This window comes from Clupea harengus, chromosome 25 (assembly GCF_900700415.2).
Source record: "Clupea harengus chromosome 25, Ch_v2.0.2, whole genome shotgun sequence".
Classification (NCBI taxonomy): domain Eukaryota; kingdom Metazoa; phylum Chordata; class Actinopteri; order Clupeiformes; family Clupeidae; genus Clupea; species Clupea harengus.
Genome location: NC_045176.1, coordinates 8326208 through 8347769, shown reverse-complemented (window position 1 = coordinate 8347769; position 21562 = coordinate 8326208). Strand labels below are relative to the sequence as shown.

The 21562-nt window shown below is 44.1% G+C and overlaps 1 protein-coding gene across 2 annotated transcripts; it reads left to right on the top strand.

Annotated features, from left to right (window-relative positions):
• The first annotated feature begins 897 nt into the window (after nucleotides 1–897).
• Nucleotides 898–19426, top strand: ctdsplb (CTD (carboxy-terminal domain, RNA polymerase II, polypeptide A) small phosphatase-like b). 2 transcript variants are annotated; one of them, XM_012827924.3, is made up of 8 exons: nucleotides 898–1644; nucleotides 10801–10958; nucleotides 11952–11984; nucleotides 13667–13768; nucleotides 14750–14806; nucleotides 15132–15224; nucleotides 16023–16208; nucleotides 16511–19426. In XM_012827924.3, the coding sequence occupies exons 1-8, from the start codon at nucleotides 1569–1571 to the stop codon at nucleotides 16634–16636; spliced, it is 831 nt and encodes a 276-aa protein (XP_012683378.1). In that variant the 5' UTR covers nucleotides 898–1568; the 3' UTR covers nucleotides 16637–19426. The 2 variants fall into 2 exon arrangements, with proteins under 2 accessions (XP_012683378.1, XP_012683379.1); XM_012827925.3 differs by lacking the exon at nucleotides 11952–11984 and having other exon boundaries at nucleotides 899–1644.
• The last annotated feature ends 2136 nt before the right edge of the window (nucleotides 19427–21562 follow it).

Genomic DNA, 21562 nt, shown 5'->3' with positions numbered 1-21562 from the left:
TGCTGTGCACTATGCTACAATGCAAAGTCACCCATGTTCAGTGACAGGTTGCTGAATAGTGGACAGACTCCTTTGTTCTTCAACTCTTCCTGACAGGGGCAGGTACTGGGTCTGATGCTCTGCTCTCTGTTAGGCTATTGCATTATTCCACTGGTTAGATTAGCCCTGCATACAGTTATTGTACAAATATTTTCCACTGTGGACATATCAAACAATCAATCAATCTATGTATCTAGCTATCTATGAGAACAGATCAATAGTGGATAAAAAGTAACTATCTTGGCCTAATTAGGATCAGGAGCAAACCCCATAAGCAAAATTGCATTGTAAGATAATGTGGAAGATAATAGGCTATATCTGGTCAGTGAGGTACACCTATCTCAAAACCATATTAACCCGAGTAGATGTGAGGTTGTGTAGCCTGTCATTTCCTGTAGCCTAGGTCTAGCAGTATAGACCAGCTGCATCACAACAATGAAACACCAGGGGGTGCAAGTGTCTAGCAGGAGATTACCTGCGTACAACCAACGTCTCTGGTACAACCATTTCCCCCACGCGTTACTACCTGAAGCTTTTATGATTCACGAACCAATGCAAATTGCAATGAGTCTTTTCTGTTTCTTCTTCTTTGTTTTCCTGTCCTCTTTGTTTATTTAAATAGATGTATGTGGATGCGTACATGTATAGCCCATAGCTTATTGTTTTATTTTATATTGTATTTAACATTTTGTGTTTCATTACAGTACTCCTAAATTGACGTTTTATCAGCCTTTCATACCTAAAACTTGTACTGGCCAAGGTGACTTCACAAAGGCTGTGTGTTGGACAGCACATGCAATGTTTTTGTGTTTAATAAGAGGGGAGGGGGTTCCTAGAAACCGCCTCCTTCTCCAGCCCACTGCTTCAAATCTGTCCTCGCAAATACCAAACACTTAAAGCCTCCATGTTGGACAGGGAACACAGATTAAAATCCTGTGTTGAAAGGGATATTTAATGAAGCTGGATACCCTTCATGCTAAATCTCAGATATAACTGGACTGCAAACAAAGCTTCCTAAACGGACATTATTTATTCATTCTGACTAACAGTCTTGTAGCTAGCCAACCTGCTAGCTTGGTAGATAGATCGCTGTAGCTAATAGTTTATCGTACATAGATTAGCGAGCTAGCCATCGGATATTTGAGGATCTGTTTTTGTCCAAGAGGTGTCTTTTGCTTACTTTAATTTATTTTACACTTTGTTTATTTATTTAACGGTATGCGTTACACCTCACTTATGCTGCGTACTGACGGATTAAAATCGAGTCAAACGCTGCCGTTGCAGTGGTGTTTCGTGAACTAGCTACACAGGAAAGCTAACGTTAATAGCTAGCTAACAGTGCGAGTGTTAGCTGCTAATAGCTGTCTGGCTAGCTAGCTGGCTAGCTGCCATTAACACCAACCACTACCGTTAGCTAGGAGACCACAGCTACTCAAAACTGTTTATTTCTGCGGGACTAGCACGTCATCTCGCTTACAGCTCACACTGAAAAGAATAAGAAAACCACGAAGGATTGACCTCCTGTTTCCATGGACAACACGTCCATAATTACGCAGGTTACCAACCCAAAGGAGGAGGAGATATTATCGTCAACTCAAGAGAAGGGTAAGAAAGTCGTGATATTTTTTCTCATTCCATGTGCGTGAATGTTCAATCACACTGACAGCTAATGTCAGTGTGTGAGATAAGCCAAAGTTTTCGATAGTCACAGTCTTGAGTGTGCACCTTAAGATGTGCAAAACTGAATGCAAATGTAGCTGGACGGCTACTTAACGGTGTTTGTTCCAGTACTGGCGGGACTTCAATCTATTTGCGAACGTTAGTTGCCATCCGTCGCTGCAGTAATTTTGCAGTCCGCAACATCAATGTTGACTGTAGAATGTATGATGGATAAATTGCGTCGTATTTCATTACGGAAATGTCAGTGGAATGACAATATTGCTGTCACTTAGCTAGATCATTTTATTACCGTTGATTAAGTGTTTAATTTACTAAGGTTAGGTTAGCAAGATACATGTGATTTAACTTTGCGAATGTCAACCATGAAGCGGATAGGTCATTGTTCATAAACAGTAGGCTAACTTTAGGGATAATCCCATTGTTCGACAGACGTTTTAAATGATCAGGAATTGTGTCCAACATTATTGCTGTTGCAGTAGCCATTGAGACTGTTGTTCAACATCCAGCCAGATTAAGTTCTGGTTGTAGAATGTTTGTGTTCTGACACATCGCATGTGTTACTCATTGATAGCTTCGTCGGTGTGTGGTTTGCCAATAACTCCACGGTCTGAATGCCTACTCGAAAGGCAGTATGCACCCACATTGTTTGTGATGTCTACTCGGCCTATTTCTAGAGCTGTAAAAAGAGTTGTGCTGCACTCAAAGGCCAGCATCCTCTTAGCACCTGCTATGTCACTCCGAGGAATGAACTAGTATAGGAACAGGAATTGCCCCCCATATCAGCACCTTTCGTCTCTTCGTTTTTAAACACCACAACGTAGGGATTAGTCTAACTTTAGTTTCGTTCCATATGGTGTGTTCCATTTTAAAAGTTAACCTGAACTGCTAATTGTTTTAAATAAAAAAGACATCGAAACTCTCATGTGTTGTCAAGCCTAGCCTGTACAATTTTTCCTCAAATATTTGTGTTTAAAAGTAAGGATATAAAAAAACCACAATCTTCAACATCTCTATTGTGTCTGCTACTTGTTCTTTTCACAGATTTTTGGCAACATGCCTACTTAGTTACACTTTGCCCCCTGCAGTCAATCCTGGCCAGAGTGACCAGTAATGACCACATGTAGTTGCTGTTATGACCAGTTGTGGTGGGAATGTTAGCGCTGATGGAGATGTCTGCCTCAGTGTTGGGCACATTGACGTCACATTGCTTCTAGACCATAACCTCTGACCTGTGCACATCTGCCCTTGTGTGTGGATGTGTGTGTGTGCGCACGTGTGTGCTTTCCTGTAGCTGCAGATTCTCATCTGATTGACACAGGAAAGATCGGTCTGTCTGATCAGCAGCTCTCAGCCTGGCCCAGCCTGTCTGTCTGATCAGCAGCTCTCAGCCTGACCCAGCCTGTCTGTCTGACAGCGTTGTTGTGAGGGCAGCTTTCAGACCTTTGGCTCCAGTACAGCAACCCTGCGCCAGGGCTGTGTGTTATCAGCCCCTGACTGTAAGTGGTTTATCCAGTGCTCCAGAGAATCGGATGCAAGCCAGTCAATCCAATGAAGTGAATTAGCCATGAATAGGCAGTGGTGTTTGACAAGATTGACCGCAATTTATTAGATTCTCCCCACACGGTTGGAACAACTTTACATTTTACCCCAATGTTTTTAAACGGTTAACAATAAAGTTGAGCATTGTGTTATTTTGTTAAATGACTCATCAGATGTCAAGAAAGAGTCTTAGTTATTTTGAACTATTAGCATGTTTTAATAAGAACCTCAAACCTTTCATAGTGCTTCTTGGCCAACAAAACCGGTTGGTTTTCATATTCCACTTGAAGACCCAATAGTAATGGATAAATTGAATGGTGAGGTTCCTTGTGATTCCTGCCCCTGTACCTTGCTACTGTGTTGCTGTTTTGACCTGTACAAGGTTGTGTGCAAATATGACTATGCGCATATTTACACTCAGCCCTCAGTACAGTTAAGAACCGTCCTGTTGATTTGGCAAGCCTTGACCCCTGAGTCTTTTGGGACAAACTATAAGCCTATCAGCAAGGGCAAACAGAGTCTTTTGATTTTTTTTTTATGTAGACTTCATTAGGCAGCTTGCTTCACTGCACAGCGGTGTTTTACACAAAGTGAGTGATGTACATAAATGGTTAAAAAAATGTCCTGACTTTCATAGAGCTGCATAGTGTGTGTGTGTGTGTGTGTGTGTGTGTGTGTGTGTGTGTGTGTGTGTGTGTGTGTGTGTGTGTGTGTGTGTGTGTGTGTGTGTGTGTGTGTGTGTGTGTGTGTGTGTGTGTGTGTGTGTGTGTGTGTGTGTGTGTGTGTGTGCTTACACTCTAGAGTCAGTCAGTTTGGGTTCAGTGTGAGGAGGGCAGTGCTGTTGGTGACGTGTGTGAGAGAGATAAAGAGTGTGCCTCCATGTTGGTCTGTGATGGATGGGTCACTCTAGTGCTTTTCCTCCCTCCGGGCCCCTGCAGACATGACCATTAGAACAGGGACAGCGTGTCATAATGGAGATCCTGTCTCTGATGCTGTGGAAACTTAGGGGAGGGCAGGCTGCTCCTTCTCAGTCCGACGCCATGGCTGACCCAGGGAGTTCAGAACAGCATAAAGCGTGGAGCAGGATTGCACCACTTGTCAGTCCCCCTTGCTTTCAGTCCTCCTTATTTATCTTTTATTTGTCTGATCAGGATTATCAGCTAACCACCCTGATGTGTTGGCATATTGCTACCATGGATCACAGTGGCTTAAACCACTGAACAGATACAGTATTTCCAGGCAGTATTTTCATGTTTTACAGAAGTCTTCTTCTGCTTGAGCTTAGCAGGTGGGTCAGATTCAGTGTCACTACATGGTCAGTAGATGCATAGTGCTCGTATCGGTCGCTCGTACCAGTCTGTGCCACACTCAGACACTTACTGTATGACCTTAATGCGTCAGTTACGATCTCTTTCAGGAGTGGTCCTGCATGTCAGGAAAACTTTACGCAGCTCAGCTCGTGGGCCCGGCTCTGGTGGATGTGGCACGTCATTGGTTGGCTGGTGGCTGTTAATGGGGCAGGGCTATTAAAAGCTGTCTCACACCCTCGGAGGATAGAGGGTAACCCATTGGGTGTCAGGGAGCATGAGGTCAGGGTTAGGCTGTATGGGCTCTTCTTACAGGCTCACTTACCCATCCAAAAATGACTTAAGCCTGTTGTAGAATGGTAGGGTAGGAGACCCACCCCACCCCACCGTTCTTCAGACTCCAAAGTTGCGCTGTGACTGTAGTTTATATGTTTGTGTTGTGATGAGGTTGCGCTGTGACTAGTTTATATGTTTGTGTTGTGATGAAGTTGCGCTGTGACTGTAGTTTATATGTTTGTGTTGTGATGAGGTTGCGCTGTGACTGTAGTTTATATGTTTGTGTTGTGATGAAGTTGCGCTGTGACTGTAGTTTATATGTTTGTGTTGTGATGAAGTTGCGCTGTGACTGTAGTTTATATGTTTGTGTTGTGATGAAGTGCAGGAAATGGAGACAGAAAAAACCCAGAGCACCCTCTGAATGTGTTGCTGCCTTAATTAATAACCCACTTGGTATCAGCTGTGCAATAACATGTAGTTTTGCCTTTGCTGCTTTGAAAGGCTCTTAATATCCTTCCGATTGGGGTCACACTTGCCCCAGCCTCGACTGAGATTTCCCTCCGGTCAGAGTGACAAACGAGAGGCCACTCAGAAGTGCTTGTGTTTTACACAAGCAGACAATTCTGAGCGATGTGTCAAGGGCCAGCACCCCACCCACCAGTCTGTCCAGGCTTTTTGGCAGGCAGAGGTAGTGCTTAGAGGCTGAAAAAACACACATCCCCGAATTAGCCAGCCCATGCTGGATTTGGTGCAGTGCAAAAAAAAACTCCTAAGCTCTGTTAGGCTGTGTATTTGTGTGTGTTTGTGTCATATCAGCAACTGCGTTTAGGTGCTGACAGAAACAGCATGCTATCCATGCTTTAGTGCTGTTTTTTTATATTTTATTAATTTGTATTTTTTTTATATATATATATATATATATAGCCAAAACTTTTGACTTTGGGGCGGTAATGCTGTAATGGCACACTTGTGACATTTGACCTACATGTCGCCACCTAGATTGGTCCTGGCCTATCTTTGTCCACCCTTCTCCCATTTTTAAGTGTGAGTGCACCTGTCTCTTGCCACTGTGCCTCTCGCTTGCGTTCAGCCAAGAGCTGTGACTTGTCCCTTTTTATGCGTGAGGACCTCCAGTGCTGTCTTTGTAGGGGAACCAGGGAATCCTTTTTGAGAGATTAAATATCTTAACTGTTTTAAATTATGAACACAAGGCCTCTCAGGAAATATAAGCCTAACTCAAAGTAACCTGATGACAAGGGGGAATATTTTCCTTTTCTTCGTATGTAGTGATTTGTGAGTGTTGAGGACAAGACGGGAAAGTGTTGAATGGGTTTTGATAGAATGTTTCATACATTCCAGCATGTCCAGAGCTCGGCCTCTGGGTTAATGCATTGTCTTTCTCAGTTTGCTGAGCTTGCGTCATATACATTACAATTGTGGCCTGGTCTCTCTCAAAGGTTTTGCTCAACATGTTGTGTTTCAGCATGGAGCTCTGTTTACTATTTATTTCAGGCTCTGAAGACCTCTGACTAATGATATCCCAAGGACTGCATGAGCTCAACTAAGCCCGAGCCCCAGTGGTGAGCTGAAAGACTGGGAAAGAAACAACTTGCACTTCACATCTGTCCTCTATCCACAGTAACAGGCCAATGAGGCTTTCATATAACTTATTTTTCTCCAGAATCTGAGATATAAGGGTAGTGGTAATACCGTGATGCAACTGTGGTCAGTTGGCATGAAGGAATGGTGAACATTTTGAGTGAACCAAATACGTTTAAGTGTCAGTTGCACATGTCTTTTGGCCAGTAAGGCCTGGAAAGAACTGGATTGTCAACAACCAGCTTTCATCAGCCATTGAACCTTAGACTTGGATACCCTCTGCAACTCCGGTGGTGCCCCATCCTCTTGGAATTCCTGCATCACATTAGATTGAAAGCCCCCTGAGAGCTGTTGTGGGCTCATCTAACTGACATGGGGAGGGAGGGAGGGAGAGAGGGAGAGAGGGAGAGAGGGAGAGAGAGAGGGAGAGAGAGAGGGAGAGAGGGAGGGAGGGAGGGAGGGAGGGAGGGAGGGAGGGAGAGGGAGAGAGGGAGGGAGAGGGAGAGAGAGATATTTAAGGAAAGGGGGAGAAGGAGAGGAGAGAAACAACTACAGGAGTATTAGAGAGAGAGAGAAATTCCCATCTCCGACTTCTGAGGTAAATGGAACGTACCATAAACACAGGGCCTATTTTTGTCCCTACAGTCATGGCACATTAACTGAATTATGACATCAGGTAGATGTTAAAGCACACTATAGAGCAATTTGGCACTTTTTGATGCATGTTTTTTTTTCTACTTTTGGTATCATCTTCAAACAAATTGTGATGGAATGTGGTCTTGTGAAGGACAGATAAACACACCTGTCACTCCCACTAGCCGCCCAGGCTGTGCACACTTTAGGTTAGTTCTGTGGTTTGGGTCTGAACACACCGCACAAATGTACAGCACAATCACCAACAGTATTGCCAAAAGAGGGCAGTTTGCGTGCTTGCAAGCCTTTTTTTGTGTTGATCGCAAGGTTTTTACATGCTTTTTAACTTAAAAATTTTAAGGCAGGTAGACAGCGCACTAGTTTTAGACCAAAACTCCATAATGCTTCTTTAAATAGAGTTTGGCTAATATCAGTCCCATGCAACTCAGCAATATAACCACAGTAATTGGCTAAACATTTGACCTTTGTAGCAGAATCATGAATTCTAAAATAAAGATTAAACAAGCCCACCAGGGGCTTCCCTGTAGACCGCTACAAAGCCGAAGCTCTCCTGACCCTTCGGACTCAAATACACTAGGCTTCCCTAGAGCTGCCTTTTCCCTATGTGATTGGGGCATGAGAACTGCAAAGACTCAGCTTCTTGCATTTCAAAATAAAAGCTACTGCTCATATGTTCTGTAAAAGTCATTGAAGTTTTGGTGGCAAATAGACACTCTGCCACCCATTCTGAATGATTCCACGACCCACTTTTCAGTCGCGACCAACCAGTTGAGAAACCCTGCTCTATAGCAGTAGTTATTACTTTGACACCGTACAACTCTGCAGTGAGAGGCCGTCTGTTTTTCCAGTCTGTTTGTGTCTCATTCTGCCTAACTAATTTGGGTGATTCTGTCGTAAATGAAATGTTTGTAGTGTAGCCACAGACATCTCCGACTTTAGTTTTACAATAATCGGCATTCAGTTTGACACAAATCGTTGAGCTTGATTTATCCAGCTAACTGGGCTAAGCTTACTAGCATGCTACCAAAGATTTTTGATAGGCGGAGCAAGATACTTCATGGCAATGCATGTCTATTGGAGGAAAAGGGGGATGGTTCTGGTTTGCATGAAGGGGCGTGTCCCCAAGACCCAACGTTTGAATCCTGTGTTTGAATTGTTGTTGGTAAAGCTCAAAAAGGATTTTAATCCCCCCCCGTGGATCGTCATGATAGGACGTAGGCTGTGGCGTAGGGTGCAGCTCAGCGTTGAATCTACGCAGAAGCTTAAATCGGCCTTATGGCGTACACTTAAACCATCATCACAGATAAACCATCATGGTCAACAACTCCTTCATTCAGAGGTCTTCTTCCAAATAGCAAGTCAAAGGAGCAGAAAAGGTGAATAGAGGAGGAAATATCATTTCTGATAGCCCGTTGGATAGGGTGTTATTACATTTTGGAAGCACAATGATAAAACTTGATTGCCCGGGATGTCGGGCTAGAAATTCTGCAAGCCCTGAACACATAGCCATAATGAGAGGGAAAGGGAGGGACACGCCAGAGAGGAGTCTTAGAGACAGCTGTGTTCTACCCTATAAGACCCTGCTGCAGTTCTGATTGTATCTGATTGCCTTCTCCTCTGATCAATGTCTCCGGCTTCTGCCCCAGAAAGAATACCAATCTTCCCTTTGGATTACATAAACCCTTATCCCCACAAACATGCTTTTCTAGGCAGTAGGGATTTCAAGTACCAGGGCATTCATCAGAGCTGGATGCTAATAACTCACACGAGTAGTATGTTCTTCGCTTCATTTCCTCTTTTTAATTTGGTACTTTCACAAAATGGGTTATATTTATTTAGTGGTCACTTCAGACACTTGTGAAATTGTAAATAGTGTTTAAACATGATTTTAAACATCAGGTATATTGTTACGTCCAACTGGTTATTCAGTCCTGCATGGAGATTGCATTTTAGAATAAAAGCCCATTTCTGAAGAGGCATATTGAAGGATAGCCTAATTTGAGTGAGTAAAATATCTGCGAAGTAAGGCCAGGAATGTTTAACAAACTCTTTGAAATCATGTTTTCTGTTCCGTTTTCAGTACAGGATTACTCATGATTATTTCAAATTCACAAGTTTTTGTTAATGTTTAGAGAGTTCAAAGGTTTAAACCAAGTAATGACATTTCATTTCAATAACATTCTAGTATGGATAAAATTACCATATAAAAATGTGTGAAATTAAATGACTATTCTTATGTCTCCATAATGCCACAAGAAAACAAACAAAAAACTAAAAATATTATAATATTACGAATAAATACTCATACGTTCATCTGTTTGATGTCTGTGATATATAAAAAAAATCCCTCATTAATTAGTTGTCTAGTATGTTTTTGTATGTTTGTTTTTATATTTGTTGTTTACATTTTTAGAAAACATCACCACAAAATCTGTCGTTTGATCGCAAAAAAAGCACAAGAAAACTTGCAAAATCCTGGAGGGACTGACTAGTGTCAGTGGTTTATATTGGAAAGTACTTCTTTAATTAAGTTTCCTTCGTGAAGCCTTGTTGACTCTGTTGTTCAGCGTTAGCTTGTGCCACAGTGTCTGTTTTCCCTATAAAAACATTCATGTGGTGGTGTTTTGACAGGAGGCATGTCTCTGTTTCCCTCTGTGTGTGTGTGTGTGTGTGTGTGTGTGTGTGTGTGTGTGTGTGTGTGTGTGTGTGTTTAATTGGGGTATGTGCATGTGGTCTTTGGTTTTGACTGTGTGTGTGCCTGTGCGTGCGCGCCTACATACATACGTGACTGTTGGGGAGCGCCTCTGCTTCGTCTGGAGGGGGCGGGAGGGGAATGGCACCCTCTCATAGGCCGCCGTGTTGCCAAGCACCTCCCTTCCCCTTGCTCCTCTCTTGCCCCCCCTCCCCTCCCCCTCCCCTCCCACCCAGGCGCTCCGTGCATGCCTCCACACTCACTCAGACGCCAAGCAGAGGAAAAGAGGGAAAATATTAGCAGGAGCTTAAAATGGAGGTGCAGTTGGCAGCCAATGGCTGAAGGGCAGAGGGATTGGGCAGCCTTAATGGGGATTGCGTGGGGAAAGGGGGTGGGAGATTTCATTTCGTTCTCTTTTTTTTTCATCTCTTTTTTTTTCCTAATTTAAAATCCCCCCCCACCCTGCTGCTGACATCGGTGGCAGCATTTAGTTCTCTCGGCTGCCAACCTGAAATGAGAGGACAGTGGTATGTGTGTGTGTGTTTGTGTGTGTGTGTCTGTGTGTGTGTGAGAGGGAGGGAGACCGCCAGAATCATCTCCCACCAGACCACCCCACATTGTTTTCTTTATGCTTGCCATTCAGTTATAGGTTTCTGTTTTCAGAGCCAATTGCCTTGCCACTAACATCAGCCTTAAGGCAATGTAGGAAGAACATTTGTGATTTTTTTAACTAGCATGCTCTGAAATATCCACTTTTATCAGCGCTAGAATGAACACTAGATGCCTTCTTTGTCTATAATGTTGAGTTTACATACAAGCATGACATCCTACAACTAGCCTTCAACAAGAATTAAGTCATCCCACTAGAACATCTCCTCCAGAATACTGCTGGGATCCCTGGAACGTCCTGATGTGGTTTGAAATGTTTTTTCATGTTTTTGTTTTCCATCCTAAATCCGTCTCTTTTTTTCTTTTCTCTTCTCTCCCTCCCGCTGCTCTCCTCTCCTCCCACAGTCTCGCTGTCCAGCAGCAGCTTAAAGAAACAGAGGAGCCGGAGCATCTTCAGCTCGCTCTTCTGCTGCTTCAGGAGCTACGATGGGGAACCGCCGGCCACCAACAACAACACCAGCGCTCTGCCCCCCCCTCTGGAGGAGAACGGAGCGCCACCCAAGGTAAGCAGATCAGATTGCCCTACCCCACACACACTCACACACTCACACACACACACACACACACTCACACACACACACACACTCACACACACACACACTCTCACACACTCACACACACTCACACACTCTCACACACTCACACTCTCACACACACACACACACACGCACACTCTCACACACACGCACACTCTCTCTCACACGCACACTCACACACACACACACACACACTCTCTCACACACACACACACTCTCACACACACACACTCTCACACACACTCTTACACACACACACTCTCACACACACTCTTACACACACACACTCTCACACACACACACACACACACACACGCACACTCTCACACACGCACACTCTCACACACACGCACACTCACACACACACACACTCTCTCACACACACACTCTCTCACACACACACACACACTCTTACACACACACACTCTTACACACACACACTCTTACACACACACACACACACACACACACACACACACACACACACACACACACACACACCACCTCTGCTCCTGCTGCTCCACCGGTGACCTTGAGCTCCAACAGTTTAGGTTGTGATTCCTGTGGCGTTCCTGAGAGTGAAGTTGATACTCCACAGCTCTTTCCTCTCCAGAGTGTTGTGCTGGAGCACACAACATTTAGACGTGTTGTGTCTGAATGATTTTTGCACATGTGTCCAGATCGAGTAAAGTCAACATGTTGTCTGTCCACAGTTATATACAGTCAGTCAGTCTCTTGTGGCTCTTGTTGATGGTCGTTGATGTGTGGCCTACTGTATGCTCTCTTTTGTGTGTTACTACACTCGATGTAGTTCTCATCCTCTCTTTCTCTCTCTCTTTCTCCGTCCACCTCTTCCTGTATGTCTCTCTCTCTCTCTCTCTCTCTCTCTCTCTCTCTCTCTCTGTCCTGGTGTGTGTTCTTTCTCTCATCCACCTGTCCCCATATTGCCTGTGCCCCCAGTGTGACCAGGTTGAGGTCATCTCTATCCCCAGTGTATGTATTGCCTATTTTTCTTTTCTTTTTTGATGCTGTGTGTGTGTGTGCGTGTGCATGCGGGGGTGTGTGCATGCACATGAGAGGCTTTTTGAGACTGCTATTTAGTTTAGCTACTGTATTATACTTACTCTTATACTTTATATATGACTGAACTGGATTGAGGGGAAACATAATCTCACACATTTTGAACTGGCTCCTGTTATATTTAGTTTTACGTTCATGAGTTCTTGCATAACTGAAGTGATGTTTGCACTACACACCCAGGAGAAGATGCCATATAAGAAATACTATATCTGTATCTGTTACACATTTTTGGACTGAATACCGTGGCCCAACTGCCAAATTGGTCTGAGGCTTTTTGCCAAGGTAAGATGAGCCTGATGAAACTGTAAGATCGCAATCCATCCAGTTGTAGTCCCTCTGCTTCTTCTTCTTCCAAAATGGGAGCATGGAGTACGTGCTGAACATAGTTCAGTCAGTAAAGTGCTCTCTGCTAATAAAGTGCCTTAGAGGCAGGGCCCGCGCTCTAGGACTCAGGAACCCTGTGAACCTATAAAAAGGAAAGGTGGATTGGAGAGATTTGAGCCATGATCAGCGTTCCGAAGTTGGGCTAGTACTGCTTCAAGGGAACGGGCTGTGGTGGGGGGAGAGGGAGGGGGAGGTGAAAACAGCAGGTCTTCATCTAATCTGATAACCCCTTGATTAGACTTCCGGTTTACTAATCAACCCTCTCCACAGAGCTGAGCTGAGCCCAGTTTATCCACTTAGCCACAGGGATTTATGTGATGGCAATTAACTGGAGAAGCAGACAAATTAATCTAACAAGGAAGTCGGTGAAGTTCACTGCCCACAGGGTGCAGTCTTAACTAAACTCGCTGTTCCAGTGTCTAAGGTCTTAAGGTATGATGAGCCACTGGTGGTCTTTAGCAAGCTTTTGAGGACCTTTAGTGTTCAAGATGGCAGCACAAACTGCTGAGAGGGAGGGACGTCTGGAGGGAAGCTCCGCTCTTGGGTGATCAGTCACAGGGGTAGGCCGGAGTTCATGCAGTTTATAGGTTCTGAGGGTTATGTGTTTGCCTAGCGTATTATAGAATTATGAAATGGCGCACAACACACAAGTGTGTGTGCTGGTGTACCATATATTAGTATGACTGATTTGTTAAGGCGCAAGGTCAGATGTAGGATGATTAGTCATCTGATATTCAGTATAACCAGTACAACTTCAAGTATATACAATTCCAAGTGTATGTAAAAATGTTATGATCAGTAGTGGAATGGTGCTTTTCCAAACAGATTCCTTGAGCAGAACTAACTAGTGCCTAAGAAATGTCTAGGGGCATAGGCCTATGTTTTTAATACTACTGATCCAGAATATAAGCTTTTGGTGTGTTTCACATGTGAATAGAAGCAACAGCTGGTTTTAAAGAGCAGGGAGAATGGGAATTCCATGTAGAGGAAGGGAATCCCTGCCCTCCTCCATAGCATTGAACCTACATCCAAACCTTTGTCACTGCATGTACAATCTTGTCTGTAAGGGTAATTTGTTTAACTTCTTTAGCGTATTAGTCCTGCTTTAACGCAAGCCTAAATCTAAATTACTCATGTCTCACACTCTGTCTTCATCTACCCACTCACATTTAGCTCACCTCTCTTTCTCTTTTGTCGCTCTCTCTCTCCAGCCTTCAGCGAAATACCTCCTCTCTGAGCTCAACATAAACGACTATGGCAAGAAGTGTGTAGTGATCGACCTGGACGAGACTCTGGTGCACAGCTCATTTAAGGTAACCGCTCACTACGTGTGTGACGCTTTGGCCCATCAGACCTCATTGTATACCTCCGCCTCAGCACAGCCTGCCCTGCACAGGCCTCTCACGCAGCTGCATCAGCAGCAGCAGCAGCAGCAGCAGCAGCAGTGGTTCACGGATGACGGGACCCACGCACCATGACCTATTTCTATCATATTCCACTGCTCAGTGTGCCCGGCTCCATCCAGGATGACTGGGCAGTCAGGGCACATCTAATGCTCCAGAAGCGGGCGGGATGGACAGCGCAGGAGATGGAAGGAAAGATGGACAGGGCCAGCTAGGACGGAGCACAGTTTTGGATGGCTGAACTTACTTGCCCTCTTTCAGTGAGAGAGAGAGAGAGAGAGAGAGAGAGAGATAGAAACAGACAGAAACAGACAGACAGACAGACAGACAGAGAGTTTTGCCGAAAGACTAAGAAACAGCTGACCGCAGTTGCTCCTCAGCTGCATATTAAACTTGCCTGAATGTGTCATAATCCTTGTTTACCCACTTCTGGAGTAATCGGAGGAAGGAGGGGAGTGGACAGGCGTCTGGCTGTGGAGGAGGCAACCCCGCTTAACTGTATAGTATAACTAGAGCTGTGACATTTAAAGGAATGCATGAGGGAAGGAGTTTCAGATTAGGTGACCAATATGCTTGTAAACCTGCCATTATATGACGAAGGGCAAGGATGCCTCCTGCTGTCGGTTTGCGGTACTGCAGTGCAAGTGCACTCGCGTGAAATAGACTCGACTAAATGAAGAGCTCTTCAAAAACAAGCACCTCTGATGGTCTCTTCTCCGGCCCCTCTCAGTGACTTCTCATTCATATTAACATAATTTATCTGTCAGCTGTTGAACCAATTTATTTTGACATGACAAGTCGATCATTGTGGACTCTTGTGCTAAACTCTGTGTTGCTTATAGTGAGCGTTTCTAATCCCATTCTCATGCCTCTCCTGCTCTTGTCTTGCAGCCCATCAGCAATGCTGACTTCATCGTTCCGGTGGAGATCGATGGCACTGTTCATCAGGTAACCGTGGCGCAGGTGGCTTTATGTTTTATGTTTTGCAGCTACAGTGGCTACTTGCACAGGCCCTGACCTGGTTCAAGTAATCCAGGATAGGCTGTGCATATCCTGGGTGGCCTATTCCTGATTACTTGCACCGGGTGTTGGCTTCTCGTCTTCGTGGGAAAGTACGGACATGTCGCGCTAGGACTGAGTCGGGCATAGACAGAGGCAGTTTTCCCCCCTCGTGGTTTCTTCCTCATGTTGTTGCTGAAATGAGATATGTGATACTGGAGATGTGGTACCCGAGGCTCACTCTGGGTTATGCCCTGTTGTCTTTTCCACCCAGGTGTACGTGCTGAAGAGACCTTACGTTGACGAGTTCCTGCAGAAGATGGGGGAGCTGTTTGAGTGTGTCCTCTTTACAGCCAGTCTAGCCAAGGTTTGCCCACCAGCACTACATGCATATTGAACCCCGTGAGACTGGAAGTGTCTGTCTCTTCTGAGAAGGCCGAAACCGTAACATGACGAGAATCAAACGCATTGCCGTGTCACTGGCTCAGGCGCTAATGCCTGTCTGAGCCCTAGCAGCTGTTTGCATGGCAGGGTCTTTCTCTGGAAGTGTGTTTGCTAGCCTAATCTCTCCTTCCCCCCCTGTTTCTCTGCGTGCCAGTGTTTTTAGTTGGCATGGGGTAAGTGTTTCTATGGTAACGGTGACATTCAAAGTCATTGTGCCCCTTGCTTTGGTAATGTAGCCAGACTCTAGCCGAGCTTTAGCTATATGGCCGTGGTAGTTGCTGTAGTCGTGTTGTCACATAGCCCTGCAGTGTTACTTTTGGTGCTGAGATTTGACAGTTTCTTTTTTTTTTTGTCATCTCCTTGTATAAGGCAGAGTAATCCCGTCAGTAGACTGCACATTTTTTGTTGTCCTTTTTGTAGTTTGCTGTAGTGACTTGTGCTTAGGAGTAGATTTCTGTCTTCTGCAAAGCTGTCTTTCTCATAAAGGACTGCTTCACACTTAGTCTCTTTACTTTCAGGAGATACTTATTTTGCTTTGTAGTTCAATTGTAAGGACAGCATTACTCTCTCATCTTGCTCCCCTCCGTAACCTATTTGTTGTGTCAGTCCAGTGTCTTTGGGGAGGGTTGTTTTGCAGAAGATCTTAGTCTAACATGAGGCACTCTGTAGAGACCTGAATATAACTTGCCCCCCTGACCTCTAACCTCTCACCTCTGTGCAGTACGCTGACCCTGTGGCAGACCTGCTGGACCAGTGGGGTGTGTTCGACGCACGGCTCTTCCGGGAGTCCTGTGTGTTCCACCGGGGCAACTACGTCAAAGACCTCAGCCGCCTGGGTAGAGAGCTCAGAAACGTCATCATTCTGGATAACTCGCCAGCATCCTACATTTTCCATCCCGAAAATGCGGTGGGTTCTCTTGGCCTCGATGCTATTGTATGATATTTCCACTGAATGAGCGGTTTTATAAAAGCAGAGTTGAAAGAATTGGCACAGTAAACCATGCTTTGCTGTAATACCTGTGCTCCTTGGGATCTGACCCATTTACCAATGCAGGGTTTCAGTGAAGCAGCTGTAGAAGCGTTTTGTGGCTCTGCAATTATTTTTAAATTATTTAAAAAATAAATTATGTAAAAAATATATAAAAAGAGAAACAAGTCCTAATGAGCATGACCCATTTCTATTTCTCTATTGGTTTGTTTGTGGTGCAGGTGCCAGTGCAGTCGTGGTTTGACGACATGACCGACACGGAGCTGCTGGACCTGCTGCCTTTCTTTGAGGGACTCAGTAAGGAGGAGGACGTGTACGGCGTCCTGGAGAACTTGAGGGGCAGGTAGCCAGGCTTCAAGCCGGTTCCAGCAGAGACCACCGTGCCCCTCCACGGGCCGGCCCAGAGGGTCTCCCGCTGAACAGCACCGCTACCGCCATCTGCTGTCTGACTACCGTCTGGTGTGTGTGTGTGTGTACTCCCCCCAACCCCCCCTTACAGATGGACACGGTCACTGTGGTCCTTATGGCAGCGGTACGTCTGCAGTAACACCTGTCTGCAGCTCTTATTTTGAAAACTGGGCAACACACACACCGACACACAAACAGACTTGTTTTTTTTTATGAAAATGAGATTTTCTTATTTTCTTAAGTGCTCATTAATAACCAAAAAACCAACAAAGAAACACACACAAAAAAAAAAAAAAAATACGACGACAACAACCTGTTCCTTCTCTGGGAAAAGAGGAAGTCCTGAGTCTGAGCGGGACCTTGTATTGTTGCTATGCAGTCTCCAGTGGTTTTTAAAGGACTGTGGGGCAGAATTTCTTTTATTATCAAAGCAAGTGCCTTTTTTGATTGTCCTTTTTACGGTAGTAAAAAATACATTTTTGTACATGGCATATTTACAGAGAACTCTAATCTTTTAAATGAAACGATATGCTTTAAAATGGCGATAGGTCAGGATCTTTCTATTCACACAACACTGTTAATTGAAGCCCAAGATTTTTACCGTCTGAAACATTGGAAAACAAAGCTGTATGTTCTCCATCCTATTCTAGGTTTCTCTTTTTGTTTGCGCTAGCTCTAGCCATTTATATAGAGGTGGATTTACTGTTGATTATCATAGGATTGTGTCTGTTCTTATTAGCAGGTGCGAGGGAATTCATTTGCATTTGTGATGTTTTATTGTGGCTGTTTTCAACATCTTTTAAAAGGGAAAAACAGCCAAGTGGAGTTTGAGGGGCCGAAGGTGAGATGCGCTGTGCCAATGGCTGGTATTCCAGCTGATGCTTTCTCAGGCGGATACCTCCACATTTAACAAAGGCTCGATTTGGGAATGGATCACCTGTAGGTCAGATGTGTAATCCCACATCTGTAGGTGGAAAGCTTCAGCTGGCGTTCACTGGCCAAGTTTCCGGGGAACGCAATATCCAAATTGTTTCTTAATCAAGATCTCATGTTATGTATATTTTTGTAGAATTGAATTTAAGTATTTTTGACGTTTTGTAGACGGTTTCAAAGCCTTTTGGGGAAAAATGGCCTACATGCTTTTATGCTTTACAGTGCACCGTTTGAGAGCCCAATGTAGAGTTTGAACACTAAGAGGTGACTATCACAACTCAGTGCACAACTACAAATGTGTCCCTTTCATTTCTCATATCATCCTGTATTCAATGTTTTTACTGTTTAGTTTTGCTTTCTTTCTTTAAATTATTATTTTTTTTTTTATTTTTTTATTTTTTTTTTAAGCATCTTCTTTGAGCCTACAGTGTATTGAGCCAATCAGATTTATTTCCTGTTTTTAATCCCCTCCCAGTGCTGCTATTGTACAGTACTCTACATGCGGCCCCGTGGTGGGCTCCAGCGCAGTATAGCGCGGGCCCCCTCGGCGGCCATGTTGATCAGTATCAGTCCAGACCACGTGGGATCTCCAGGCCCGTGGCGGACGATAAAGGCTGGGTTAGTAGGGAGGGCCTGGCTGAGTGTAGTTCAGCTTGGCTTTCCTCAGCAGCTTCACTGCGGCCCCATGTGGTCTGGCCTGAGCGCTGGGCAGGCTCTCCCCCTACCATAGTGCCTCAAAGGAGAGGAGCAAGGGCCTGTGTGCTGGGTCTGCTGGAAGTCACAGGCAGCAAGTTCTCTTGTCTCCCCTTCCCCTCGTTCTGGTTCTCTCTTGCTCTCGTTCTCGCTATCACTTAGTCCCCTGAGTTTTCCATGTTGCTGCTGGCTGTCTCACTTCACTGGACGTCTTGCTGTGTTTTTTTTCCTTTCCCTCTTTGTCTACCTCCTCTTCTTTTTATCTGTTCCGACATGCAAGAGAGGATGGAGTTCCCCACTGTTGTGCTAGATTGGAATGTTGCGTACCCAATCCTTTCCTGCTGCTGTTGTTGATGCCTCTGTTTTCCTTTGGTACAGACTTCTCTCCTGTGGCCAGGAGCCTGATGTAGAGCTGCTCTCCTGTTCTCTCTGATGCCCATGAGCAATCAGTAGAGGCAGTAGGACTACGACCCCAGTGTCAGCCAGGCCCCTCTCTCTCTCTCTCTCTCTCTCTCTAAGTGGCTCTCTTCCGCCAGATTATTGCAAGCACTTTGTTTGGTGTCTAGTTCCATGTCACTTATTTATATTTGTTTGGAAGTTCAGCTGTTCTTCACACGCAGGTTTTCTCTCTGTGCAGGGACTTTTAAGCCACAGTATTTATTTCCTGTGTCCTCAAAATGGTGATGTTTTTTCTTTTTCTTTTTTTTTTTAAAGCTTTCTTTATGTACTTAAGGGGTGTTCACATGCATTCTGGGTATTCCCTTCATGGCATGTGCCTGTGGAGCAGTCAACAGAGGGAACGTCGGAGTGCTGTTTGTGACTGTGTGGAAAGGGATGATCTGTGCAGTGTTTGAAGTATGTTTTTATGGTGAAATGATTCATGGTTTGCGGCAAAGTTTTCTTCCAAACTATGACGTGTTATATTAAAGCACCTTTTTATGACAAACTTAAAAAAAAAAAAATCAGTTCTCTTTAATTCTCTCACTGTCTCATTCTGTCTCAATGAACATCTGGGTCAGCACTTTTACATGCTTGCATATCGCACAGAATGCATACAGATGCATTGTTTGTATTGGTAATGTCTCAAGGTTATTACTCAGTATAATGTACAGTGCCCTCCACAATTATTGGCACCCCTAGTGAATATGAGCAAAACAGGCTATAACAAAATATGTCTTTGCTGTTTATCTTCTTGGTCTTTCACTCAAAATATTCACAAAAATCTTACCTTTTCAATGAAGTAAAATTATTGAAAGAAAAAAAAACTGTTGACATTAAATAAATATTTTTCCCCAAAACATGTGTGCCACAATTATTGGCACCCCTAAAAAATCTTATAATTAAAATCTATCTGAAGTATATTTCCAGTCATGTTTTACATTTTTAAGTTCACCTGTTTGATAAGGAACTCTTAAGAGGTCAATCATGACTTCCTGTTCCACTGGCGTACAAATATGAGGTGACACAGGCCAAATTCCATTAGTCATTCATCACTATGGGAAAGACCCAAGAACACAGTGATGATGTGCAACGTAAAGTTTTGGAGCTGCACAAATCAAGAAATGGACACAAGAAAATCTCTAAAGAGTTGAAAATACCCATTTCCACTATCATGGAAATAATTAAGAAGTTTAAAGCGACAGGAGATGTTAAGAATCAGCCTGGAAGAGGACGTGTGTGTACATTGACCCCACGCACCGTGAGGAGGATGGTTCGACTGGCAAAAGAATCTCCAAGGATCACAGCTGGAGAATTGTAGAGGTGAGTTGAGTCTTGGGGTCAGAAAGTCTCCAAAACTACCATCAGACTCCACCTACATCACCACAAGTTGTTTTGGAGGGTTGCCAGAAAAAGCCTCTGCTGTCAATCAACTACAAACTAAAGCGCCTACAGTTTGCCAAATGTAAGTCAGACCTTCAATGGGGCCGAGTTATATGGTCAGATGAGACCAAAATAAAGCTTTTTGGCAACAAACATCAAAGGTGGGTTTGGCGTAGACAGAAAGATAGCCATACAGAAAAGACCCCCATACCCAATGTGAAGAATGGTGGCGGATCTTTGATGTTGTGGGGCTATTTTTCTTCCAAAGACCCTGGACATCTTGTTAGGATACATGGTATCATGGACTCCATCAAATACCAGCAGATATTAAATGAAAACCTAACAGCCCCCTCCAGTAAGCTTAAAATGGGCTGTGGTTGGACCTTCCAGCAGGTCAATGATCCGAAGCACACCTCAAAATCAACACAAAAATGGTTCACCGACCGCAGAATAAAGTTTTGCCATGGCCATCACAGTCCCCCGACCTAAACCCCATAGAATATCTGTGGGATGAGCTGAAGCCGAGTCTACAAACGTTGACCACAGAATCTGAAGGATCTGGAGAGATACTGCATGTAGGAATGGTCTCAGATCCCGTGCCATGTGTTCACCAACCTCATCACGCATTATAGGAGAAGACTCAGAGCTGTTATCTTGGCAAAGGGAGGCTGCACAAAACATAAAATTAAGGGGTGCCAATAATTGTGGCACACATGTTTTGGGGAAAAATATTTATTTAATGTCAACAGTTTTTTTTTCTTTCAATAGTTTTACTTCAATGAAAAGGTAAGATTTTTGTAAATATTTTGAGTGAAAGACCAAGAGGATAAACAGCAAAGACATATTTTTTTATAGCCTGTTTCGCTCATATTCACTAGGGGTGCCAATAATTGTGGAGGGCACTGTATATGCATCGTCTATGAGAGGTCTGTTATGAACTCCTCCAGTGCAAGGACCTGTTTAGCAGACTACAAAATATATTTAGCTGAGATGGAAAGCATTGTTTACATTCTTTGTCAACTCTTTCAAGAATCTTTTGTTTGTTTGGTGTAATACCTTCACATTTCTGAAGATTAATGATAGTTAGATTAAGGCTCATATGAGTTTGAGTTCAGCAGACAACATCCTTTTTTGATTTCCTTAAACAAGACTTTTGGTCACTTGAATGTAGTAATTTTTTGACCATTTGGTTTGAGTTGTAGTCATGGCAGCGTCTTGACACAAGGGGGTGTTATTGCAAACCATGGAAGGGAAATAAGCTAAATTCAATACATTTTCCGATCCTTTAGGAGTTCCCAGATACAGTCCCACACCAGGCCTCAGCTATCACACTGAGGATATATGTCTCAGTCTTTTACGTGCATCTGTGTACTGCATACAAGTGATTCTCCAACATTTACTTTGTATCTGAATCGTCT

Bases quoted from the DNA above. Each gene is read 5' to 3' on its own strand.
- ctdsplb (XM_012827924.3), top strand. From the start codon at position 1,569: ATGGACAACACGTCCATAATTACGCAGGTTACCAACCCAAAGGAGGAG. The intron at 11,985-13,666 runs GTATGTATTGCC...CTCTCTCTCCAG, and splicing joins AGGTCATCTCTATCCCCAGT to CCTTCAGCGAAATACCTCCT. The intron at 15,225-16,022 runs GTTTGCCCACCA...ACCTCTGTGCAG, and splicing joins TTACAGCCAGTCTAGCCAAG to TACGCTGACCCTGTGGCAGA.